Consider the following 27447-nt stretch of genomic DNA (forward strand, 5'->3'; position numbering starts at 1 on the left):
TCCAAAAAGGTGGCTCTCCCGTCCCCTGACACGGCAGCCCTAAAGGACCCTGCGGATCGTAGACCGGAAAATACATTAAAATCCATTTATGTCACCACGGATACGCTACTCAGACCAGCCATTGCATCTGCGTGGGTGAGTAATGCCATTGAAAAATGGGCAGATAACTTGTCATCTGAAATGAATACCCTGGATAGGGATAGCATTCTTTTGACACTAGGTCATATCAGGGACGCTGCAGTCTACCTGAAGGAAGCTGCGAGAGATATTGGCCTCTTGTGATCAAGGGCAAATGCCATGGCAGTCTCAGCTAGGAGAGCATTGTGGATTCATCAATGGAATGCTGATGCTGACTCTAAGAAAGCTATTTAGTCTCTGCCGTATAAAGGTGATGTGGTGTTTGGTGACGGCCTTGCTGATTCGGTATCTACGGCTACCGCGGGTAAGTCATAATTTTTACCTTATGTGCCTGCACCACAAAAGAAAGCACACCACTATCAGATGCAGTCCTTTTGGCCCAATAAATACAGAAAGGGCCGAGAGTCTTCCTTCCTTGCTACTAGAGGAAAGGGAAAAGGTAAACGATCACCGGCTGTGGCCGGTTCCCAGGATCAGAAGTCCTCCCTGGCTTCTGCCAAGTCCACCGCATGATGTTGGGGCTACTCTGCGGGAGTCCGCACCGGTGGGGGCACGTCTCAGGCTCTTCAGTCAGTTCTGGGCTCGTTCGGCCCTGGACCCATGGGTTTTAGAAATAGTATCCCAAATGTACAAACGGAGTTTCAAGTCATCCCCCCTCACCCATTTTTCAAACCAGCCTTACCAGCTTTTCTTCCAGACAAGGAGGTGGTATGCGCCGCAATACAAAAATTGTGTCACAATCAAATCATTGTTAGGGTTCCCCCGTCACAACAGGGAGAAGGCTTTTATTCGAGCCTGTTCGTGGTCCCGAAGCCAGACGGCTCAGTCAGACCAATCCTGAACCTCAAATCCCTCAATTTCTACCTAAAAAAATTCAAATTCAAGATGGAATCTCTCCGGGCAGTGATCTCCAGTCTGGAGGCGGGGGATTTTATGGTGTCGGTAGACATAAAGGATGCCTACTTGCATGTTCCCTTTTAACCCCCACATCAGGCTTACCTGAGGTTTGCAGTTCGGGATTGTCATTACCAATTTCAGACGTTGCCGTTAGGCCTGTCCACGTCTCCGAGGGTTTTCACCAAAGTAATGGCCGAAATGATGGTTCTCCTACGCAAGCAAGGAGTCACGATTATCCCGTACTTGGACGATCTCCTGATAAAGGCGAGATCCATGGACCAATTGATGCAGAACATTACGCTCTCCCTGACAATTCTGCAGCAACATGGTTGGCTCCTAAACTTGCAAAAATCACAGTTGGTACCGACGAGACTGCTGTCATTTTTGGGAATGATTCTGGACACAGAATTACAGAGAGTCTTCCAGTGGAAAAGGCTCTGGAAATTCAGAACCTGGTCAAACAAATGCTGAAACCAGCAAGAGTATCGATCCATCAATGCACTGGGTTGCTGGGGAAGATGGTGGCGGCCTACGAGGCCATTCAATATGGCAGATTCCATGCCAGTGTGTTTCAGTGGGACCTGTTGGACAAGTGGTCCGGGGTCCCATCTGCACATGCACCGAAGGATAACCCTGTCTTCCAAGACCAGAATCTCACTCCTGTGGTGGCTGCACAGCTCTCACCTCCTAGAGGGACGCAGGTTCGGGATCCAGGACTGGATCTTAGTGACCACGGATGCGAGTCTCCGAGGCTAGGGAGCAGTCACGCAGGGGGAAAGCTTCCAGGGAAGATGGTCAAGCCAGGAAATGTGTCTATACATAAACGTTCTGGAGTTGAGGGCCATTCACAACGGCCTTCTGCAAGCGGAACATCTTCTTCGCAATCGGCCTGTCTTGATTCAGTCGGACAACATAACAGCAGTAGCATACGTAAACCGCCAGGGCGGAACAAAGAGCAGAGCGGCAATGGCAGAGGCCACAAAGGTGCTCCTTTGGGCGGAAAGGCATGCAAGCGCTCTGTCAGCGATCTTCATTCCAGGAGTGGACAACTGGGAAGCAGATTTCCTCAGCAGCAGACACGATCTCCATCCAGGAGAGTGGGATCTTCATCAAGAGGTCTTTGCAGAAGTGACAAGTTTTCCTCAAATAGACATGATGGAGTCTCGCCTCAACAAGAAACTTCAGAGATATTGTTCCAGGTCGAGAGACCCTCAAGCAATAGCAGTGGACACCCTAGTGACACCATGGGTTTTTCAGTCGGTGTACGTGTTTCCTCTGCTTCCACTGATTCCAAAAGTGATAAAGATCATAAGAAGAACAAAGGTTCATGCAATCCTCATTGTTCCAGACTGGCCAAGAAGGGCTTGGTATCCAGATCTTCAGGAATTACTCATAGGAGATCCCTGGCCTCTTCCTCCGAGGGAGGATCTGTTACAGCAGGGGCCGTGCGTGTACCGCGACTTACTTTGACGGCTTGGAGGTTGAAAGGGTATTCCCTAGGAAGTCATCCCCACTCTTATTCAGGCCAGGAAAGGAGTAACGTCTAAACTTACCACCGTATTGGGAGAAAATACGTGTCTTGGTGTGACTCCAAGAAGGCTCCTACGAAGAATTTCAATTAGGACGTTTTCTCCATTTTCTACAAGCTGGTGTGGATGCGGGCCTAAAGTTGGGCTCAATTAAAGTTCAAATTTCGCTTTATCGGTTTTCTTCCAAAAACAATTGGCCTCCCTTCCAGAAGTTCAGACCTTCATGAAAGGCATGTTGCACATCCAACCTCCCTTTGTGCCCCCTGTGGCACCATGGGATCTTAACGTGGTGTTGCAATTCCTTCAGTCTCATTGGTTTGAACCTTTACAGAAGGTAGAGTTGAAATTCCTTACTTGGAAAGTGGTCATGCTGTTGGCCTTGGCATCCGCAAGGCGGGTGTCTAAATTGGCGGCCTTGTCTCACAAGAGCCCTTATTTGATCTTCCACGAAGATAGAGCAGAGTTGAGCACTCGTCAGCAGTTTCTGCCGAAAGTGGTTTCGTCGTTCCACTTGAATCAACCTATTGTGGTGCCAGTGGCTACTGACGTCTTGCTGGAATCGAAGTTTCTCGATGTAGTAAGAGCTTTGAAAATTTATGTCGTCAGAACGGCTCAGTTTAGGAAACCAGAGGCTCTGTTTGTCCTGTATGCTCACAATAAAATTGGGGCTCCTGCTTCCAAGCAGACTATTGCGCGCTCGATCTGTCATACGATTCAGCAGGCTCATTCTACAGCTGTTTTCCTGTTACCGAAATCGGTGAAGGCCCATTGTACCAGAAAGGTGGGCTCGTCCTGGGCGGCTGCCCGGGGGGTCTCGGCATTACAACTTTGCCGAGCAGCTACTTGGTCGGGTTAAAACACCTTTGCGAAGTACTACAAGTTTGATACCCTGGCTAATGAGTACCTCATGTTTGGTCAATCGGTGCTGCAGAGTCATCCGCACTCTCCCGCCGTTCTAGAGCTTTGGTATAAACCCCATGGTTCTTGATGTGACCCCAGCATCCTCTTGGACGTATGAGAAAATAGGATTTTAATACCTACCGGTAAATCCTTTTCTCTTAGTCCATAGAGGATGCTGGGCGTCCGTCCCAGTGCGTACTGTATCTGCAGTTAGTTGTGGTTACACACATGTTGTATTACGTTTATAGTCAGCCTGTTGCTGCTGCTGATCATGCCGTTGACTTGCGTTGTGTTAAATGCCATGTTGTACGGCGTGCTTGAGGTGTGAGCTGGTATGTATCTCACCTTAGTTTAACAATAAATCTTTTTCCTCGAAATGTCCGTCTCCCTCGGCACAGTTCCTATATCTGGAGTCTGGAGGAGGGGCATAGAGGGAGGAGCCAGTTCACACCCCTTTGAAAGTCTTAAAGTGCCCATGTCTCCTGTGGATCCTGTCTATACCCCATGTTTCTTGATGTAACCCCCAGCATCCTCTATGGACTAAGAGAAAAGGATTTACCGGTAGGTATTAAAATCCTATTTTTTGTCTCTGTGGTACTCTATATTTAAAAAAAATGTGTGTGATACCATAGTTCTCCCATACCAGTTTTACAAATCCCCCCCACCCCCATTAAGCATACTCCTATCTGTTCATTAACCCTTTCATGCATAGAGGGCACTACAGTGGACAGCTGTTTTTAAGACGACATCTGCTATAGAAACTCTTCTGACATAACTTGTGTGTGGTGTCCTCTTCTTTGGACTTCTACCAAACTTAGAAGGTATGTGGTAGCTTTTAATTCCTACACAAACATAAAGGTCAGGATATAATAGCTGAAAAGTTCAACAGCACTGAACACTTCATGGATTTCTGGAAATTTTTTTACTCAAAGATAGCAAAGCAGGTAAATAAAAAAAATCGGGGTAAGTAACGTTTAGGGCATAATATGGTAGATGTTTTGGTCACATACTCACTTTTTTTTTTTTTTTTTGCATTTGCTATAAAACCAAATGTTAATTTCAGTGGACGTCATGCAGGTCAGAGGTCCATACTGCATGCTAGGTTAACCCTGCCTATTTAATTTTCGTTATATAATAGCCATGTGTGCCATTTATGACAGCTGATAGCCTTATATATGTATCATTATATATTATCTTTTTTTAAAATTGGAAATGATTTCAAATTATGAATAGTAACAGCTGTCATAGCTGTGGAGAAAGCTTTATTAATATTGTTTTGTTTTTTAATCAGACATTAAGAGCATCTAAAAACAGAGTTGGCTTCAGAGTAGTATAACTCGCACATGGGGGAGTGGATCTCATGGATCAGTGTGTGGTGATGCAAAAAAAGGAGATCGTACATTCTGGTGTTCATGTGACTTACATAAACACATGGCTTTTGTATTGAACATCTGGCAATGCCGAAGAGGAAGACCAAGTGAGACACCACCTCCATTGAAGCGCTAGGCTGTGTCAAAGACACCCACTGAAAACAGATTCACTGTGGGAAATCACTGACCAGAGCTTTCAGATGCAAAACATGCTAATAGGTGCCGAGATGCAGCTTGTACACATAAAATAAACTACATCTGCGTGCAGTTTCTTGAGCCTTTTGGGGGGCTATTCAAATGTTTGCGAGGTGTGGAATATTAATGTGACTGCTGCAGCTAATTCTCGTCTAATCGGAGCAACAATTGAATAGCTCTGACAGACGCCAATTAGCTGCAGCAGTCGCATTTCAGCTCGCACCTCTTGAGGCTGCAAGCTGAAATGTGTGAGAAGTCTGCGGTTTGGCCGACCTTCGTGCCCATTAGTTTAGACGGTTTTTGACGCTTTATGCGGCTAAACCCTGTCTAACTGGGTACGAAAATTAAAGGGCTCCCAGAACAATTGAATAGCAACAATGGACGTCCTTTAATTATCACTAAATAACAAACATTTGAATAGCCCCCTCTGTGTCCAGGGTGCGTCTCCAGCTTTCACATAAGGCATTAGCAGCCATCAAATTCAGTTAAGGAAAAGGGTTTGCTTTCTGGGTATGAAGCAATGGTTATAATAATTCATACATTAAGTTTATATGTTCATATTAATATTCCTGAGAATTTCATAATCACGGAGAAGATTGCTAACTGCATGCAGATTCATAAATGTTGGATTTAGAAGTAAGCGTTCGATTAACATATTTGTCATGTGTTCAGATATTTCTGTTTAATGTGTGGGTGATGTCTTTATATAGATAGCTTTGTTTTTCAGGCAAAATCATTTCTAACCATATGTTTGAAAGAAATATGTAAGTTTGCTTTTCAATACGGGAAATGTTTTTATTGGTTGGAATCTGTTTTGATTGTTTTTAGATCTGTTTGCTACATATATTGGAACAGGATTTTTAATAGTTTTGTTGTTTTACCAGAATATTTATTAGACCGTAAATAAATTTCACTGTAATTAAAAAAATAATTTTGCCTACTGTTCCTTAGAGAATACAAGAGAGGTGCATATTGCTAAGTAATAATCGTTTTTTAATTCTAAGCCCACCTTTAATTTGATCGTTCCCTACCTCCTTGCCTTGTATATTTATTCTTTAATCTGTTCCACAGGTTCTCAAACTTTGTCCTCAGGAACCCACACAGTGAATGTTTTCCAGATCTCCTCACCGAATCACAGAGGAAATATTTAGCTCCACTTGTGGATCTTTTAAAATGTGTCAGCCAGTGATGATTACACCTGTGCACTTGCTAAGTAACCAAGAAAGCATGAGCTGTTTGGGGTCCTGGGGACCCAGTTTAAGAACTGTGATCCATTCCACAAGTCAGGGCACTCCTGGGGAACTGCACAAATGAGTTGCCCTGCCAAGCATGCAGTGTGTGAGCAGCCAACCACTAACAGATGCTTGGAAATAATAGTGGATAAATAGTGATTTCTGACACAAGGCTTTATTTAGGAATGTTTTTAGTTCATTTTTATCTTTCTAGAAGGAAATGTAAATTCAAATGCCTGGAGTAATGATATACCATTTGTTCTGCCAGTTCCATAGATTTTGTCCCATGTATATGTTGAAACGTATTTACGTACCTGCTTTAGAACTGATTTTGTCTAGATATACTTTTGTTTGAGCCCCACTTTCCTTAACTGTTACGTCTCCAGGTTGGCATGTGTATGGCTTATTGCAAAGATCTGATAAAAAATATGACGAAGCCATCAAGTGTTACAGGAATGCTCTGAAATGGGATAAAGACAATCTCCAGATCCTGAGGGACCTCTCTCTGCTTCAAATCCAAATGAGGGACTTGGAAGGTTACCGGGTATGTGAGATTTTCTGTGGCTTCCTAACCATTACCACTATATATCCAGTACTCTTTATGTGGGTATGCCTTGCAGTGCAGCCACCAACACCATTTCCAGCAAGTTTTACTTTCTTCCATTCACTTGGTAAATACAAATGCTATCACATCCTATAAATATGACTTGTCAACAGTGTGAGCATATTTTAAATGTAAAAAAATCTGTGTTTTACAGGAAACCAGATATCAGTTGCTGCAGCTGAGACCTGCACAGAGAGCATCTTGGATTGGCTATGCCATTGCATACCATTTACTGGAGGACTATGAAATGGCAGCGAAAATACTGGAGGAATTCCGGAAGACCCAGCAGGTAGCATCTGTTTTAGTGCTTGGAAAAAACAGCGAAATTTACATCATCAGCTATTTGTAGTTCTGCAAGTGACTGATGCAAGTTTGCTTTTTGCTTGGGTGTTACTTTATATGTTTCTCTAGCATCCATAAGGGATATTGGGGAAAACTAGTACGATGGGTATAGATGGGGTCCAAAGAAGCCAGTGCACTTTAAATTTCTTCAACTGGGTGTGGCTGGCTGGCTGAGTTTTCTTCAATTTCATTTTAAACTTTTGTTTCTCTAACGTCCTAGTGGATGCTGGGACTCCGTCAGGACCATGGGGAATAGCGGGCTCCGCAGGAGACAGGGCACATCTAAATAAAGCTTTTAGGATCACATGGTGCGTACTGGCTCCTCCCCCTATGACCCTCCTCCAAGCCTCAGTTAGGTTTTTGTGCCCGTCCGAGAAGGGTGCAATCTAGGTGGCTCTCCTAAAGAGCTGCTTAGAAAAAGTTTTTTTAGGTTTAAATCTCAGTGAATCCTGCTGGCAACAGGATCACTGCATCGAGGGACTTAGGGGAGAGATTTCCAACTCACCTGCGTGCAGGATGGATTGGAGTCTTAGGCTACTGGACACTTAGCTCCAGAGGGAGTCGGAACACAGGTCCTCCTGGGGTTCGTCCCGGAGCCGCGCCGCCGATCCCCCTTACAGACGCTGAAGACGGAGGTCCGGAAAGCAGGCGGCAGAAGACTCCTCAGTCTTCATGAAGGTAGCGCACAGCACTGCAGCTGTGCGCCATTGTTGCTACACGTCTCACTGATTCAGTCACGGAGGGTGCAGGGCGCTGCTGGGGGCGCCCTGGGCAGCAATATTAAATACCTTTAGTGGCAAAATAAATACATCACATATAGCCATTAAGGCTATATGTATGTATTTAACCCAGGCCAGTTTTCTTAAAACCCGGGAGAAAAGCCCGCCGAAAAAGGGGCGGAGCTTATTCTCCTCAGCACTCAGCGCCATTTTCCTGCTCAGCTCCGCTGGTGAGGAAGGCTCCCAGGACTCTCCCCTGCACTGCACTACAGAAACAGGGTAACAAAGAGAAGGGGGGCATAATTTGGCGATATTGATATATTAAAAGCGCTTATATCAAAAACAACACCTTCTAGGGTTGTTTATATACATTTATAGCGCTTTTGGTGTGTGCTGGCAAACTCTCCCTCTGTCTCCCCAAAGGGCTAAGAGGGTCCTGTCTTCGATTAGAGCATTCCCTGTGTGGCTGCTGTGTGTCGGTACGTGTGTGTCGACATGTATGAGGACGATGTTGGTGTGGAGGCAGAGCAATTGCCGGTAATGGTGATGTCACCCCCTAGGGAGTCGACACCGGAATGGATGGCTTTAGTTATGGAATTACGTGATAATGTTAGCACATTACAAAAGTCAGTTGACGAAATGAGACGGCCGGAAAACCAGTTAGTACCGGCTCAGGCGTCTCAGACACCATCAGGGGCTGTAAAACGTCCCTTACCTCATTCAGTCGACACGGGTACCGACACAGATGAATCTAGTGTCGACGGTGAAGAAACAAACGTATTTTCCAATAGGGCCACACGTTATATGATCACGGCAATGAAGGAGGCTTTGCAGATCTCTGATACTGCTGGTACCTCAAAAAGGGGTATTATGTGGGGGGTGAAAAAACTACCTGTAGCTTTTCCAGAATCAGAGGAATTGAATGACGTGTGTGACGAAGCGTGGGTTAACCCAGATAGAAAACTGCTAATTTCCAAGAAGTTATTGGCATTATACCCTTTCCCACCAGAGGTTAGGGCGCGCTGGGAAACACCCCCTAGGGTGGATAAGGCGCTCACACGTTTATCAAAGCAAGTGGCGTTGCCGTCTCCTGATACGGCCGCCCTCAAGGATCCAGCAGATAGGAGGCTGGAAACTACACTGAAGAGTATATACACACATACTGGTGTTATACTGCGACCGGCAGTAGCCTCAGCCTGGATGTGCAGTGCTGGGGTAGTGTGGTTGGATTCTCTGACTGAAAATATTGATACCCTGGATAGGGACAGTATTTTATTGACTCTAGAGCAATTAAAGGATGCTTTTCTTTATATGCGAGATGCTCAGAGGGATATTTGTACTCTAGCATCAAGAGTAAGCGCGATGTCCATATCTGCCAGAAGAAGTTTATGGACGCGACAGTGGTCAGGTGATACGGATTCCAAAAGGCATATGGAAGTATTGCCATATAAAGGAGAGGAATTATTTGGGGTCGGTCTTTCGGACCTGGTGGCCACGGCAACTGCCGGCAAATCCACTTTTTTACCTCAGACCCCCTCCCAACAGAAAAAGACACCGTCTTTTCAGCCGCAGTCCTTTCGCTCCTATAAAAACAAGCGACCAAAAGGACAGTCTTATCTGCCGCGAGGCAGAGGAAAGGGTAAGAGAGGGCAGCAAGCAGCCCCTGCCCAGGACCAGAAGCCCGCCCCGGGTTCTACAAAGCCATCAGCATGACGCTGGGGCTTTACAAGCGGACTCAGGAGCGGTGGGGGGTCGACTCAAGATTTTCAGCAATCAGTGGGCTCGCTCACAAGTGGACCCATGGATCCTGCAGATAATATCTCAGGGTTACATGTTGGAGTTCGAAAGGTCTCCCCCTCGCCGGTTCCTAAAGTCTGCTTTACCAACGTCTCCCTCAGAAAGGACGTCGGTTTTGGAAGCCATTCACAAGCTGTATTCTCAGCAGGTGATAGTCAAGGTACCCCTCCTACAACAGGGAAAGGGGTATTATTCCACACTATTTGTGGTACCGAAGCCGGACGGTTCGGTAAGACCTATTCTAAACCTGAAATCCTTGAACCTGTACATACAGAAATTCAAGTTCAAGATGGAGTCACTCAGAGCAGTGATAGCGAATCTGGAAGAAGGGGACTTCATGGTGTTCCTGGACATAAAAGATGCTTATCTGCATGTCCCAATTTACCCCTCACACCAAGGGTATCTCAGGTTCGTGATACAAGACTGTCATTATCAGTTTCAAACGCTGCCGTTTGGTTTGTCCACGGCCCCTCGGGTCTTTACCAAGGTAATGACCGAAATGATGGTTCTTCTACGAAGAAAAGGCGTATTAATTATCCCTTACTTGGACGATCTCCTGATAAGGGCAAAGTCCAGAGAACAGCTGGAAGTCGGTGTAGCACTAACCCAGGTAGTGCTTCAGCAACACGGGTGGATTCTGAATCTTCCAAAATCTCAATTGACCCCGACAACTCGTCTGCTGTTCCTGGGAATGATTCTGGACACGGTTCAGAAAAAGGTGTTTCTCCCGGAGGAGAAAGCAAGGGAGTTATCCGAACTTGTCAGGAACCTCCTAAAACCAGGAACTGTGTCAGTACATCAATGCACAAGAGTCCTGGGAAAGATGGTGGCTTCTTACGAAGCGATTCCATTCGGCAGATTCCATGCACGGACATTTCAGTGGGATCTGCTGGACAAATGGTCCGGATCGCATCTGCACATGCATCAGCGGATAACACTGTCACCAAGAACAAGGTTGTCTCTCCTGTGGTGGTTGCAGAGTGCCCATCTGTTAGAGGGCCGCAGATTCGGCATACAGGACTGGGTCCTGGTGACTACGGATGCCAGCCTACGAGGCTGGGGAGCAGTCACACAGGGAAGAAACTTCCAGGGCGTGTGGTCAAACCTGGAGACGTCCCTTCACATAAATATACTGGAGCTAAGAGCGATCTACAATGCTCTAAGCCTGGCAAAATCGCTGCTTCAGGGTCAGCCGGTGTTGATCCAGTCGGACAACATCACGGCAGTCGCCCACGTAAACCGACAAGGCGGCACGAGAAGCAGAAGAGCAATGACAGAAGCTGCAAGGATTCTGCGCTGGGCGGAGAATCATGTCATAGCACTGTCAGCAGTGTTCATCCCGGGAGTGGACAACTGGGAAGCAGACTTCCTCAGCAGACACGACCTTCACCCGGGAGAGTGGGGACTTCATCCAGAAGTCTTCCACATGATTGTGAACCGTTGGGAAAGACCAAAGGTGGACATGATGGCGTCTCGCCTCAACAAAAAATTGGACAGATATTGCGCCAGGTCAAGAGACCCTCAGGCAATAGCTGTGGACGCTCTGGTAACACCGTGGGTGTACCAGTCAGTGTATGTGTTCCCTCCTCTGCCTCTCATACCAAAGGTACTGAGAATTATACGGAAAAGAGGAGTAAGAACAATACTGGTGGCTCCGGACTGGCCAAGAAGAACTTGGTATCCGGAACTTCAAGAGATGCTCACGGAGGATCCGTGGCCTCTACCTCTAAGAAGGGATCTGCTTCAGCAGGGACCTTGTATGTTCCAAGACTTACCGCGTCTGCGTTTGACGGCATGGCGGTTGAACGCCGGATTCTAAAAGAAAAGGGCATTCCAGAGGAAGTTATTCCTACCTTGATTAAGGCTAGAAAGGAAGTGACTGTACAACATTATCACCGCATTTGGCGAAAATATGTTGCGTGGTGTGAGGCCAAGAAGGCTCCAACGGAAGAATTTCAATTGGGTCGATTCTTACATTTCCTGCAAGCAGGATTGTCTATGGGCCTAAAATTGGGGTCCATTAAAGTTCAAATTTCGGCCTTATCAATCTTCTTCCAGAAGGAATTGGCATCAGTGCCTGAAGTACAAACTTTTGTCAAAGGTGTACTACATATACAACCCCCAATAGTGCCTCCAGTGGCACCGTGGGATTTGAACGTAGTTTTGAATTTTCTCAAATCTCATTGGTTTGAGCCTCTAAAATCGGTAGATTTAAAATACCTTACATGGAAGGTAACCATGCTATTGGCCCTGGCTTCAGCCAGGAGAGTTTCAGAGTTGGCGGCTTTATCATACAAAAGCCCATATCTGATTTTCCATTCGGACAGGGCAGAACTGCGGACACGTCCTCATTTTCTCCCTAAGGTGGTTTCGGCTTTTCACTTGAACCAGCCTATTGTGGTGCCTGCGGCTACTAGCGACTCGGAGGACTCCAAGTTACTGGACGTTGTCAGAGCATTAAAAATATATATTTCAAGGACAGCTGGAGTCAGAAAATCTGACTCGTTGTTTATATTGTATGCACCCAACAAGATGGGTGCTCCTGCGTCTAAACAGACGATTGCACGTTGGATCTGTAGCACAATCCAACTTGCACATTCTGTGGCAGGCCTGCCACAGCCTAAATCTGTAAAGGCCCACTCCACAAGGAAAGTGGGCTCATCTTGGGCGGCTGCCCGAGGGGTCTCGGCATTACAACTTTGCCGAGCAGCTACGTGGTCAGGGGAGAACACGTTTGTAAAATTTTACAAATTTGATACTCTGGCTAAGGAGGACCTGGAGTTCTCTCATTCGGTGCTGCAGAGTCATCCGCACTCTCCCGCCCGTTTGGGAGCTTTGGTATAATCCCCATGGTCCTGACGGAGTCCCAGCATCCACTAGGACGTTAGAGAAAATAAGAATTTACTTACCGATAATTCTATTTCTCATAGTCCGTAGTGGATGCTGGGCGCCCATCCCAAGTGCGGATTGTCTGCAATACTTGTACATAGTTATTGTTACAAAGATCGGGTTATTACTATTGTTGTGAGCCATCTTTTCAGAGGCTACTTCGTTTTTTGTTATCATACTGTTAACTGGGTTCAGATCACAAGTTGTACGGTGTGATTGGTGTGGCTGGTATGAGTCTTACCCGGGATTCAAGATCCTTCCTTATTGTGTACGCTCGTCCGGGCACAGTACCTAACTGAGGCTTGGAGGAGGGTCATAGGGGGAGGAGCCAGTACGCACCATGTGATCCTAAAAGCTTTATTTAGATGTGCCCTGTCTCCTGCGGAGCCCGCTATTCCCCATGGTCCTGACGGAGTCCCAGCATCCACTACGGACTATGAGAAATAGAATTATCGGTAAGTAAATTCTTATTTTTCTGCAGCTGGGTACACTGGTATTCCACAGGGAAGAACATCGGGGTGTAGAGTTGGATCTTGATCCGAGGCACCAACAGGCTAAAGCAGGCATGTCCAAACTGCGGCCCTCCAGCTGTTTAGAAACTACACATCCCAGCATGCCCTGACAAAGCTTTAGCATTCTCTGACAGCAAAACTGTGTCAGGGTATGCTGGGATATGTAGTTTCACAACAGCTAGAGGGCCGCAGTTTGGACATGCCTAGGCTAAAGCTTTGACTGCTCCCAGGATGCACTGCACCGCCTCCTCTATAGCCCCGCCTCCAGGCACTGGAGCTCAGTTTGTAAGTTGGTGTCTGCAGTGCAGGTCACTAGCAGGTGGGGCTGCGCTAGGCAGCCCTGAAAATAACTTTTTAGAAGACTGCAAGGGCCGCAGCACTTTCCATGTCTTTATGACATGCTGTGCTGCGGCTCCATCACATTCCTCAGTGGCGCTGCATACTCCCGCGGCCTGGTTTCCGGGTACTTGCAATGGAGACGCACTAGTTTTTCAGGCACACCACCGCTGTCATTCTCCCGGATCGCGTGGCTGCATTAAAGGGAGGAGGTAAGAGGGTCCCCCAGGCAGGACCTGTCAGTAAAATACGATCCGGTTGCGGTCCCGGGAGACGGACCGCGCCGCTGGCGTGTACTAAGTTGCACAGGGACCCCACTATATCCACCAGGGCAAGGAGCACAGGTTGGATTTATTAAAATACGTTTGTAAAAGGCTCCACAGTACCCGGTGGTGAAGTCCAACAGAGGATAAGGCTGTATCCTCTACGCTAGCTCCGGGCTCCATCTACTGCTGGTGTTCCCACCCTGGAGCTGCATCTCTCTCCCTTACTCCCTGAAGAGATTTTGATGCCATTTCATAGCTGGGCTGATCTGCGGGACTGCTGGGCACTGTCTCCTCTGTAAATCCGCCTGCGTCATCAGCGCTGTGCATTTACAGGCACTTAAGTATTCTACATGTAATTTTAGACAGTGTTAGTTAAGAACAAGTGTACTGCTATCTGAATATTTAGTACAAGTATTCTGTGATATAAGTCCAGTGTTTACTGTGCATTGTTATCTGTATACAAACATGCTTATATGTAATTTCTAGTCCAGTGCAGTTTTATTGTGAGATTTTATTGTTTATATGTAATATGAGTTTTATTGTTTATATGTAATAATTCCTGCATTGTACCTGTGACTGAGTGTGCCCGTAGCTGCTGTGTGGATTCCATTCTTGTGTATCACACGTTTGCTGTCACTATATTCTGTGTCCTGGGTAACTAGGTGCGTCAGGGTCTCATATAATATATAGTGCAATACAGGGTATACTGTTTGTATGTCTCACTGTGACCAGACTTAAGAGGTGCAGAGCCACTTCCCTGCTGCAGGACCACCGTCCTGAAGGGTTGTTGTTCAGCTGGCCCTGCGCCTTGGCTGTCACAGCCGCAGTACGCCGCACACCCCTAACGCTGCCTGAAGGTGGCATCGGTGGTGAGTACAAACCGGGGGCCCCGCTAAGGGCCCCCCCCCCCCCCCGTTTGAAGTGCGGCTGACCTCCGGCGCGGCGTACGGGACCCTCCTGGGAGGTTCTGCTAAGATCCCCCATGTAGAACTGGCACAAAGGGCTTGACTAGCACTTCTTGTGATGTTTAAAGCTATGAAGGAGGCTTTGCCAGTATAAATATTAATTATAGCTCTGGCGCCATTAGAGGGTGCGGAGCTAGCTCAGAGTGGTACTTGAGGTGTTTTGACGCCTTCCTCTGCTAACAGCAGCCATCTACAGCGCACACAGCGCTTCCTGCCTCACAAGACACGCTGGAAAACTGGTACAGGGTGTAGCAAAGGGGGCGAGCCGCTTATGTACACTATCCTGATACTCTGTAGGACTTCAATTGCTAGTGTTTACTGTGTTTATAAAGCTGACTGCCTCACTGGGGCTGTACAGCTCAGGGTGTGCTGGTGTCCTCTCTCATCTGTGTCTCCTCTCACATACAGTAGAGCAGGCTTGCATTATAACTGTGTGTTTGTTATTGTGCTTACTGTGAATATGGGTAAACAAAAGCTGTGCAGTGTATGTCACACCAGATTCTCTCCATTATCTAATGATTCTGTTTCCTGTGAACAATGCAGTCAATAGTCACAAATCAGTGAAGGGGCTGGGGGAGAGGGTCCAGAGCCCCTCTGTTTAGGGTCTATTAAGACTGTGACGTCAGATATTTCTTCCCAACTCACTGCTAATGTGCAGAAGACTCAGCTACTCAAACAAGCTGTTGCATATTTATCTGCTAGGGCAGATGCACAGCCCCCCCTCTCTTATGCAGGTCCACAGAAGCGTGGTTTACCTGCTCTATCGTTAGATTCAGATGATATTCAGGATGATGGGGATGACCTGGATCCCATTATTGGGGATCTCAATGCTACTCAGCATATTGAACCCCTCATTTTGGCTATAAGGGATGTGTTACAGCTCCCTCTAGAGGACGCTGCATCACAGCAGTCGTTTTTCTTTGTACAAAACAAACCCAATATCAATTTCCTTGATTCTCCAGAGATAGATGACTTATTCAAACAGGCCTGGAAAAATCCAGACAAAAAATTCCAAGTGTCCAAAGAAATTTTGCACACTTTCCCATTTGCTCCTCAAGGTAGAAAATTTGGGGAGGAACCCCCTGGGGTGGTTGTCTCAGACTCTCGCCTGTCTAAGAAGGCGGTGCTGCCTGCCCCGGGCTCCTTTATTATGAAGGATCCTGGGGATCGAAAGATAGACTACCCTAAAATCTATATACACTGCAGCCGGCCTTTTCAGGTCTTTGCGGGTTGCTGGATGACCCATGCTATTCATTCTTGGGCCACACAAATTCAGGGGGGCCTTTCGGGGGATATGCCCTTAGTAATTATGGTAACGCTCCTGAAACATATTCAGGACACTACCCGTGTCCTCTGTGACTACCTCAAGGAGATGGGGAACATTAATGCATGGATGTCTGCCATGGCGGTGTTGACGCGCAGGTCCTTGTGGTTGCGTCAGTGGATTGCGGACACAGAAACCAAAAGTAATGTGGAATCCCTCCCCTTTACTGGCGAATTGATTTTTGGGGTTGCACTGGACGCATGGATTTCCAGACTTACCGGTGTGAAATCCATGTTTCTCCCCTCTGGGGTGCCACCGGGGAGATGCTCCTATCTGGGACTGTCTGTCCAGTCCTTTCGGTCTCGCACATTACGATTGAAGGCCACAGGTGCCTTCAGTGTGGCTAGAGGCACCAGCGGTAAGTCCAGAAAACCTGCAAGTACCAGTTCTCAGGAACAGCACACCTGTTCTACTTCCACTAAGGCCTCAAGGCTACAAGCTGGAGTTTGACAGTACCTCACGTAGAAGACGTTGATGTTACTGGCCCTGGCTTCTGCTTAACGTGTTCCAGAACTGGGGGCCTTATCGTGTGAAAGTCCATACTTGGTCTTTTACGAGGACAGAGTGGATCTCCGGGCTAGACTGCAGTTCCTTCCGAAGGTGGTCTCCGTGTTTCATCTGAATCAACCTATTATTGTTCCGTCCAGTTCTGACGCTTCTGCTCCTCCGGAGGCATTGGATGCTGTGCGCGCCTTGAAGATATGTCAAGCGTACAGCTCGGGTCAGAAAGAAAGATTCCTTGTTTGTGCTCTATGATGCACAGAAAAAGGGTTTCCCTGCTTCAAAGCAGTCAATTGCTCGTTGGATTAGGCCTACTATCCAACAGGCCTGTGTGTCGGCAGCCTTACCTGTTCTTAAGGCCGTACTGAGGGTCCTGTGCTGGCGCTGCTGTCGGCGGGTGCGCTGACAGCAGCGGCGGGGGGAGTTGGACGGCTGCGTGCGGCGGTGGGAGCTGCCACGGCAGCCGGCGGAGGTGATGTCTGCGGCGGGGGAGGCACTACAGGTAGAGAGGTGCCTGGCCAGGGGACAGCTGTCAAGGTACCTCATCCCCGTAGACCACCGTACCACTCCCCGTCTCCTCACCTCGATTGAGTTTGTTGGAAATGGGTCTAAAACCTGTAGGGTTTGGCCCAGCTTCCGACCAATGCACACTGACTGGCGACTGAAGCATTCCTACAGCATTCCGAAAAGTCGGGTTTCCCGACTTATCGGAGAAAACGGGGCCGTAATGAATAGGTTGGAACCCCTTCCGACCTAAAACTGTCGGAAGCTGCCGTCTTTCCGACAATCCGGCAGCTTCCGGCCATTATTGAATATACCCCTATAGCTTAGACTGCTTAGTCTAAAGAATTCCAGGCTCTGCACATGTGAACAATCAGACTGTTTGAAACCTGGTGAGATGGAGCAGCCTGTGAGGTAGACATATAATGCTTGCTTCCTCACTCATGATTTAGATTTTTATTTTCATTGGATTACTAAACAGATTTTCTCATACGTCCTAGAGGATGCTGGGGACGCTTGGGGTATAGACGGGATCCGCAGGAGACATGGGCACTTTAAGACTTTGGGTGTGAACTGGCTCCTCCCTCTATGCCCCTCCTCCAGACTCCAGTTAGATTTCAGTTTCTCTGAAAAAGAATTTATATTAGGTTTTTTTATTTTCAGGGAGACCTGCTGGCAACAGGCTCCCTGCTTCGTGGGACTGAGGGGAGAGAAGCAGACCTACTTCTGTGAGTTTCAAGGCTCTGCTTCTTAGGCTACTGGACACCTTTAGGTCCAGAGGGTCTGATCGCTAGGTACGCCTAGATGCTCATTCCCGGAGCCGCGCCGTCACCCCCCTTGCAGAGCCAGAAGTCAGAAGACGGGTGAGTAGAAGAAGATCAGGAGACTTCAGTGACTGCTTTGAGGTACCGCGCTGCGCGCCACGCTCCCACTCACAAAGCGGCACTACAGGGCGCAGGGGGGGGCGCCCTGGGCAGCATAAAACCTCACAAATGGACTGTCAAAAGCGGTATAAAGTGCTTGGGCACTAAAACCAGACCCCCGCCAGTATAAATATGTGGAAAACAGCGGGGCTGAAGCGCGCCATTAAGGGGGGCGTGGCTTAGCCTTCACCGCGCTAATCAGCGCCATTTTCTCTTCACAGAGCTGCAGAAACGCTCTTCCTGGCCTCCTACACTGCTGTACAAGAAACAGGGTGCAAAACGGAGGGGGGGGGGGGGGAAGCACAGTAATTTGGTGCTGTTTTATTAATATTAAAATTGCTAACAGGTCTGAGGCATTATATTAAATAGGGACAGTATATTTTTGCCTATAGAGCATTTGAAAGATGCATTTCTATATATGCGTGATGCACAGCGGAATATTTGCCGACTGGCATCAAGTCTAAGTGCGTTGTCCATTTCTACCAGTAGAGGGTTATGGACACGTCAGTGGTCAGGTGATGCGTATTCCAAACGGCATTTGGAAGTATTGCCTTATTAAGGGGAGGAGTTATTTGGGGTCGGTCTTTCAGACCTGGTGGCCACGGCAACAGCTGGGAAATCCACGTTTGTACCCCAGGTCGCCTCTCAACATGAGAAGACGCCGTATTATCAGGCGCAGTCTTTTCGTGGATAAGCGGCCAAAAGGTTCCTCAATTCTGCCCCGTGACAGAAGAGGAAAAAGGCTGCAGAAATCAGCCAGTTCCCAGGAACAGAAACCCTCTCCCGCCTCTGCCAAGCCCTCAGTATACGCTGGGGCTTTACAAGCAGAATCAGGCACGGTGGGGGGGGCCCGTCTTAATGAATTTCAGCGCGCAGTGGGCTCACTCGCAAGTAGACCCCTGGATCCTTCAGGTGATATCTCAGGGGTACAAATTAGAATTCGAGACGTCTCCCCCTCGCCGTTTCCTAAAGTCGGCTTTACCGATGTCTCCTTCTGACAGGGAGACAGTTTTGGAAGCCATTCACAAGCTGTATTCCCAGCAGGTGATAATCAATATACCCCTCCTGCAACAGGGAACGGGGTATTATTCCACACTGTTGTGGTACCGAAGCCGGACGGCTCGGTGAGACCGATTCTAAATCTAAAATCTTTGAACACTTACATACAGAGGTTCAAATTCAAGATTGAGTCACTCAGAGCAGTGATTGCGAACCTGGAAGAAGGGGACTACATGATGTCTCGGGACATCAAAGATGCTTACCTTCATGTCAAAATTTACCCTTCTCACCAAGGGTACCTCAGGTTTATGGTACAGAACTGTCACTATCAGTTCAGACGCTGCCGTATGGATGGTCCACGGCACCCCGGGTCTTTACCAAGGTAATGGCCGAAATGATGATATTCCTTCAAAGGAAGGGAATTTTAGTTATCCCTTACTTGGACAATTCCCTGATAAGGGTAAGATCCAGGGAACAGTTGGAGGTCGGTGTAGCACTATCTCAGGTAGTGTTGCTGCAGCACGGTTGGATTCTCAATATTCCAAAATCGCAGCTGGTTCCGACGACTTGTCTTCTGTTCCTAGGGATGATCTTGGACACAGTCCAGAAAAAGGTGTTTCTCCCGGAGGAGACAGCCAGGGAGTTATCCGAGCTAGTCAGGAACCTCCTAAAACCGAGCCAAGTCTCAGTGCATCAATGCACAAGGGTTCTGGGTAAAATGGTGGCTTCCTACGAAGCAATCCCATTCGGCAGATTCCACGCAAGAACTTTCCAGTGGGACCTGCTGGACAAATGGTCCGGGTCGCATCTTCAGATGCATCAGCGGATAACCCTGTCACCAAGGACAAGGGTGTCCCTCCTGTGGTGGTTGCAGAGTGCTCATCTTCTAGAGGGCCGCAGATTCGGCATTCAGGACTGGGTCCTGGTAACCACGGATGCCAGCCTGCGAGGCTGGGGAGCAGTCACACAGGGAAGGAATATCCAGGACTTATGGTCAAGCCTGGAGACATCACTTCACATAAATATCCTGAAGCTAAGGGACATTTACAATGCTCTAAGCTTAGCAAGACCTCTGCTTCAAGGTCAGCCGGTGTTGATCCAGTCGGACAACATCACGGCAGTCACCCACGTAAACAGACAGGGTGGCACAAGAAGCAGGAGGGCAATGGCAGAAGCTGCAAGGATTCTTCGCTGGGCGGAAAATCATGGGATAGCACTGTCAGCAGTATTCATTCCGGGAGTGGACAACTGGGAAGCAGACTTCCTCAGCACGACCTCCACCCGGGAGAGTGGGGACTTCACCCAGAAGTCTTCCACATGATTATAAACCGTTGGGAAAAACTCGACAGGTATTGCGCCAGGTCCAGGGACCCTCAGGCAATAGCTGTAGACGCTCTGGTAACACCGTGGGTGTACCAGTCAGGGTATGTGTTCCCTCCTCTGCCTCTCATACCCAAGGTACTGAGATTGATAAGATGGTGAGGAGTAAGCACTATATTCGTGGCTCCGGATTGGCCAAGAAGGACTTGGTAACCGGAACTTCAAGAGATGCTCACGGAGGATCCGTGGCCTCTACCTCTAAGAAGGGACCTGCTCCAGCAAGGACCCTGTCTTGTTCCAAGATTTACAGCGGCTGCGTTTGACGGCATGGCGGTTGAACGCCGGATCCTGAAGGAAAAAGGGCATTCCGGATGAAGTCATCCCTATCCTGATCAAAGCCAGGAAGGATGTAACCGCAAAAACATTATCACCGCAATTGGCGAAAATATGTTGCGTGGTGCGAGGCCAATAAGGCCCGACGGTGGAAATTCAACTGGGTCGATTCCTACATTTCCTGCAAACAGGAGTGTCTATGGGCCTGAAATTGGGGTCCATTAAGGTTCAAATTTCGGCCCTGTCCCTTTTCTTCCAAAAAGAACTAGCTTCAGTCCCTGAAGTTCAGACGTTTGAAAAAGGGGTACTGCATATACAGCCTCCTTTTGTGCCTCCAGTGGCACTTTGGGATCTCAATGTAGTTTTGGGTTCCAAAAGTCACATTGGTTTGAACCACTTAAATCTGTGGAGTTACAATATCTCACATGGAAAGTGGTCATGCTGTTGGCCCTGGCCTGGGCCAGGCGCGTGTCAGAATTGGCGGCTTTATCCTGAAAAAGCCCTTATCTGATGTTCCATTCGGACAGGGCGAAATTGAGGACTCGTACTCAGTTTCTCCCTAAGGTGGTTTCAGCGTTTCACCTGAACCAACCTATTTGTGGTGCCTGCGGCTACTAGGGACTTGGAGGATTCCAAGTTGCTGGACGTAGTCAGGGCCCTGAAAATATGTTTCCAGGACGGCTGGAGTCAGAAAATCTGACTCGCTGTTTATCCTGTATGCACCCAACAAGCTGGGTGCTCCTGCTTCTAAGCAGACGATTGCTCGTTGGATTTGTAGTACAATTCAGCTTGCACATTCTGTGGCAGGCCTGCCACAGCCAAAATCTGTAAAAGCCCATTCCACACGGAAAGTGGGCTCATCTTGGGCGGCTGCCCGAGGGGTCTCGGCTTTACAACTTTGCCGAGCTGCTACTTGGTCAGGGGCAAACACGTTTGCTTAATTCTACAAATTTGATACCCTGGCTGAGGAGGACCTGGAGTTCTCTCATTCGGTGCTGCAGAGTCATCCGCACTCTCCCGCCCGTTTGGGAGCTTTGGTATAATCCCCATGGTCCTTTCGGAGTCCCCAGCATCCACTAGGACGTTAGAGAAAATAAGAATTTACTTACCGATAATTCTATTTCTCATAGTCCGTAGTGGATGCTGGGCGCCCATCCCAAGTGCGGATTGTCTGCATTACTTGTACATAGTTATTGTTACAAAAATCGGGTTTTTTGTTGTTGTGAGCCATCTTTTCAGAGGCTCCTTCTGTTATCATGCTGTTAACTGGGTTCAGATCACAAGTTGTACGGTGTGATTGGTGTGGCTGGAAAGAGTCTTACCCGGGATTCAAGATCCTTCCTTATTGTGTACGCTCGTCCGGGCACAGTATCCTAACTGAGGCTTGGAGGAGGGTCATAGGGGGAGGAGCCAGTGCACACCAGATAGTCCTAAAGCTTTCTTTAGATGTGCCCAGTCTCCTGCGGAGCCGCTATTCCCCATGGTCCTTTCGGAGTCCCCAGCATCCACTACGGACTATGAGAAATAGAATTATCGGTAAGTAAATTCTTATTTTCTACCTTATGTCCCTGCACATCAAAAGAAAACGCCCCACTATCAGATGCAGTCCTTTCGGCCCAATAAATACAAAAAAGGATGAGGGTCTTCCTTCCTTGCTACTAGAGGAAGGGGAAAAAGGTTACCGGCTGTGGCAAGTTCCCAAGTGCATAAGTCCTCCCCGGCTTCTGCCAAATCCACCGCATGACGCTGGGGCTCCTCTGTGGGAGTCTGCACCGGTGGGGGCTCGTCTCCAACTCTTCAGTCAGGTCTGGGTTCGCTCGGCCCTGGATCCTTGGGTATTAGAAATAGTAGCCCAAGGGTACAAATTAAAGTTTCAAGACGTGCCCCCTCACCGATTTTTCCAATTTCCTTGCCAGCTTCTCTTCCGGAAAGGGAGGTAGTATGTGTTTAGCAATACAAAAGCTGTGTCAAAATCAAGTCATTGTCACGGTACCCCCATCACAGGGAGAAGGCTTTTATTCAAGTCTGTTCTTGGTCCTGAAGCCGGATGGCTCGGTCAGACCGATTCTGAACCTAAAATCCCTCAATTTCTATCTGAAAATATTCAAATTCAAGATGGAATCTCTCCGAGCAGTGATCTCCAGTCTAGAGGAGGGGGATTTTATGGTGTCGGTCGACACAAAGGATGCCTACTTACACGTCCCCATATATCCTCCACATCAGGCTTACCTGAGGTTTGCTGTTCAGGATTGTCATTACCAATTTCAGACGTTGCCGTTTGGTCTGTCCACGGCTCCGAGGATTTTCACCAAGGTAATGGCGGAAATGATGGTTCTCCTGCGCAAGCAAGGAATCACAATTATCCCGTACTTGGACGATCTCCTGATAAAGGCGAGATCCAAGGAGCAATTACTGAAAAACTTTACGCTCTCCCTGACAATTCTGCTACAACATGGTTGGCTCCTAAACTTGCCAAAATCACAGTTGGTTCCGACAACACGGCTGTCATTTTTGGGTATGATTCTGGACACAGAATTACAGAGAGTCTTTCTTCCAGTAAAAAAGGCTCTGGAAATCCAGAACATGGTCAAACAGATTCTGAAACCGGCAAGAGTGTCGATTCATCAATGCACTCGGTTGCTGGGGAAGATTTTGGCGGCCTACGAAGCCATTCAGTTTGGCAGGTTCCATGCCAGGGTGTTTCAGTGGGACCTGTTGGACAAGTGGTCCGGGTCTCACCTGCACATGCACCGGAAAATAATCTTATCTTCCAGGACCAGAATCTCTCTCCTGTGGTGGCTGCACAGTTCTCACCTCCTAGAGGGACGAAGGTTCGGGATCCAGGATTGGATCCTGGTGACCACGTATGCAAGTCTCCGAGGCTGGGGAGCAGTCACACGGGGAAAATTTCCAGGGAATATGGTGAAGCCAGGAAGCTTGTCTGCACATAAACATTCTGGAATTAAGGGCCATTTACAACGGCCTTCTGCAAGCGGAACATCTTTTTCGCGGTCTGCCCGTCTTGATTCAATCGGACAACATAACAGCAGTTGCGTACATAAACCTCCAGGGCGGAACAAAGAGCAGAGCCGCAATGGCGGAGGCCACAAAAGTTCTTCACTGGGCAGAAAGACATGCAAGTGCTCTGTCAGCAGTCTTCATTCCAGGCGTGGACAACTGGGAAGCAGACTTCCTCAGCAGACACGATCTCCATCCAGGAAAGTGGGGTCTTCATCAAGAGGTCTTTGCAGAAGTGACAAGTTGTTGGGGAATTCCTCAAATAGACATGATGGCGTCTCGCCTCAACAAGAAACTTCAGAGATATTGTTCCAGGTCGAGGGACCCTCAAGCAATAGCAGTGGACGCCCTAGTGACTCCGTGGGTGTTTCAGACGGTCTATGTGTTCCCTCCACTTCCACTCATTCCAAAGGTGATAAAGATCAAAAGAAGAACAAAGGTTCAGTCAATACTCATTGTTCCAGACTGGCCAAGGACGGCCTGGTATCCGGATCTTCAGGAATTACTCATAGGAGATCCCTGGCCTCTTCCTCTACGAGAGGACCTGTTACAGCAAGGACCGTGCGTGTATCAAGACTTACCGCGACTGCGTTTGACGACATGGCGGTTGAACGCCAAATCCTAGCCTGAAAGGGTATTCCCAGTGAAGTCATTCCCACACTACTTCAGGCTAGAAAAGAAGTAACGGCGAGGCATTATCACCGTATTTGGAGAAAATAATGTGTCTTGGTGTGAATCCAAGAAGGCTCCTACGGAAGAATTTCAGCTGGGGCGTTTTCTCCATTTTTTGCAAGCAGGTGTGGATGCAGGCCTAAAGTTAGGCTCCATTAAAGTACAAATTTCGGCCTTGTCGATTTTCTTTCAGAAAGAATTGGCCTCCCTACCAGAAGTTCAGACCTTCGTGAAAGGAGTGCTGCACATCCAACCTCCCTTTGTGCCCCCAGTGGCACCATGGGATCTTAACGTGGTGTTGCAGTTCCTGCAATCTCATTGGTTTGAACCTTTACATAAGGTTGAGCGCAAATTCCTCACTAGGAAAGTGGTCATGCTGTTGGCCTTGTCATCCGCAAGGCGGGTGTCTGAATTAGCGGCTTTGTCTCACAAGATCCCCTATTTGATTTTCCATGTAGATAGAGCGGAGTTCAGAACTTGTCAGCAATTTCTACTAAAAGTGATTTCATTGTTTCACATGAAGCAACCTATTGTGGTGCCAGTGGCTACTGTCGCCATGGCGGAATTTAAGTCCCTCTATGTGGTCAGAGCTTTGAAAATTTATGTCGCCAGAACGGCTCAGGTTAGGAAAACGGAGGCTCTGTTTGTCCTGTATGCTCCCAACAAGATTGGGGCTCCTGCTTCCAAGCAGACTATTGCACGCTGGATCTGTAATACGATTCAGCATGCTCATTCCACGGCGGGATTGCCGTTGCCGAAATCGGTGAATGCCCATTCTACGAGAAAGGTGGGCTCATCTTGGGCGGCTGCCTGAGGGGTCTCGGCGTTAGCTTTGCCGAGCGGCCAAATGTTAGTTGCCACAACCTTATTCACTTGTTATGTAGTAGAGATCTGTGTGAGAGCACAGTAGATGAAGGCATGCAGGGAGTTATCTGCAAGTGTTTTTCTGACTGAGAAACTTGTTTTCTTGCAACTGGCTCCAAATGCCCCTGTGCTGCTGATTTAACTAAATTGAGCTTACCCACTTTGTATTTATCTCTTAACTTTGTTTAAAGTGAACTACAAAATACAGGTATAAATCCGATAATCCGGCATGCTTGGTTCCGACACAGTGCATGTTACCTGTTTTGCCAGGCTACTGACGGCGGTGGTATTGGCGGTGGCCAGACTGAGCCCCACCCCTAGCAGCCTAATTCTGCCCTGCAGCTCTCCCATAGTTAACTCTCAGCCCTCAGCACATAAAGTTCCCCACCCCTGCAACCTTATCAATCCTTTCGCAGCCTAACTTCCTGTACATCATTTATCCTTGGAATAAATTATTCAGTGCATCTGTTTAGGTAACTAAAATACGCTTATAATAGTATATTAGTAAATTTGTATGGTGTTCCACAAGATGCAAAAGAAATGTATTATTTGCACCAGTTATAGTGCATCGAATGGAGTATCAATTTTTGCCTAGTTTATGTGATGTTCTAGAGTAAGTCTGTTTGCAAAACTCTAATTTTGGCACAATTGCCATTAAAGTACTATAAACCTAAAAACCATGAAGGGTCAAATACATTGTGCAGTATTATCCTAGCACTCCACTGCAGCTTTGTGTTTTCTCTCATTGCACATGCTGGAAACCCCACCCATATATTTAGGATTGCGTCCCAATAATATTTAGCATAGATGAAGTAAAAGCTTGCATTCATACTCTGCTGTTAGAGGATTACTTTCTCTCCGTACAGCAACCTTCTGCAAAGGATGAAAGAACATGATAAAGGGTCAATCCGTGTGAAGTGGTCCAGCCCTAGTTGATTGACCATTTTTAAAAATGTTATTTTTGTGTGTGATGTCCCCTGTAAGTTATACCGCTTTCACACTGCCACTGCCGGATCCCACCCGGGAATTGGAAGCGGGTACTTCCCGGGTGGAATCCGGCATTGGCAGCTGCTGCTGGCTTCCCCGACCCGACAATAAGCCGGGCGGGTTGCCATAGCATTGGGGGGGGCGGAGGTGGAGGCGGCGCTGGGAGATGAGCTCATCTCCGCGCCGCCTCTACCTATCTAGCCCGTTTACGCAGCCACTGACCCGGTATTCAACCCGGGTATAACACTGCTTTATTTCCGGGTTAAATTGCCGGGTCAGGAGACCCGCGATTTCGGCAAGGCCCCTTTCACACCGCACGCCGACCAGGCAATATGCCGGGTCGATACCAGGTTATTTGTGTGGTGTGAAAGGGGTATTAGTAGTCTGAAACCACCATTACTTTTTTATTTTCCTTCAGATTAAGATGGTGGCCTTTTTTGTATCATAGCCTATGACATTTTTTTCCGGACATTTGGGGTAAATGCAATATCTTCGATCAGAAAAGTCATAGAAAGCTGGGATAAAAAACATTATTTTGAGCACATTTAAAGCTACATTTTTGTCACTATTTCCCTTCCAAATTCACAGAAAACACTACTCTGAGGGGTACCTGTAAGAAAAAAAAAAAGTTTGCTATTCCATGTTTTTAGTGTAGCTTTGTTCCACATGGAATAGCAAACTCCAATGTTTTTGGTTGTTTACAGTTACCCCTCATAGAGTATTGTGTATGCTGTGAATTGGACATTTTTATCAGGTCCCCCACCAGAGATATTAGAGGTCAGTTTAGGTGCAAAGCGGAAAAATTAGAAATTTCAAAGTGCTTTAATAAAAAAAAGTAGACAAAATAGATAACTCAAAATATGTTTGGCAAATCTTTGTATAGCTGTGGGAGTGACCGTGTCAGCACTGCCAACGGCTGATTGGGTAAATGTTTTTAGTGTTTTGAATGCTAATGTGGCTCGATTGAATAAAAGATTGGATAAATCTGAGTCTCCGAACCAGACATGGAGAAAATCCATTGAGGATGCATTATCACAAGTTCAGACCCCCTCGGGGTCACAGAAGCGTTCATTTACCCAGATAGTGGATACAGATACCGACACGGACTCTGATTCCAGTGTCGACTATAGTGATGCCAGATTGAATCCTAAACTGGCTAAGAGCATTCAGTACATGATTGTGGCCATAAAAGATGTATTACATATCACGGAAGACCCTGCTGTTCCTGATACTAGGGTCTGCATGTTTAAGGGAAAGAAACCTGAGGTGACGCTTCCTCCCTCTCATGAACTGAACGCTCTTTTTGAAAAAGCT

The 27447-nt window shown here is 47.6% G+C and overlaps 1 protein-coding gene across 1 annotated transcript in view; it reads left to right on the plus strand.

The window, feature by feature from the left end:
- NAA15 (N-alpha-acetyltransferase 15, NatA auxiliary subunit) overlaps positions 1 to 27447 on the plus strand; it is a 266058-nt gene that overhangs the window by 105884 nt on the left and 132727 nt on the right. The window contains exons 4-5 of the mRNA XM_063920367.1: positions 6648 to 6805; positions 7020 to 7154. Coding sequence (XP_063776437.1) covers positions 6648 to 6805; positions 7020 to 7154 — 293 coding nt within the window. The remainder of the gene's footprint in view (positions 1 to 6647; positions 6806 to 7019; positions 7155 to 27447) is intronic.

The sequence above is a fragment of the Pseudophryne corroboree genome, chromosome 1 (assembly GCF_028390025.1).
Source record: "Pseudophryne corroboree isolate aPseCor3 chromosome 1, aPseCor3.hap2, whole genome shotgun sequence".
NCBI lineage: Eukaryota > Metazoa > Chordata > Amphibia > Anura > Myobatrachidae > Pseudophryne > Pseudophryne corroboree.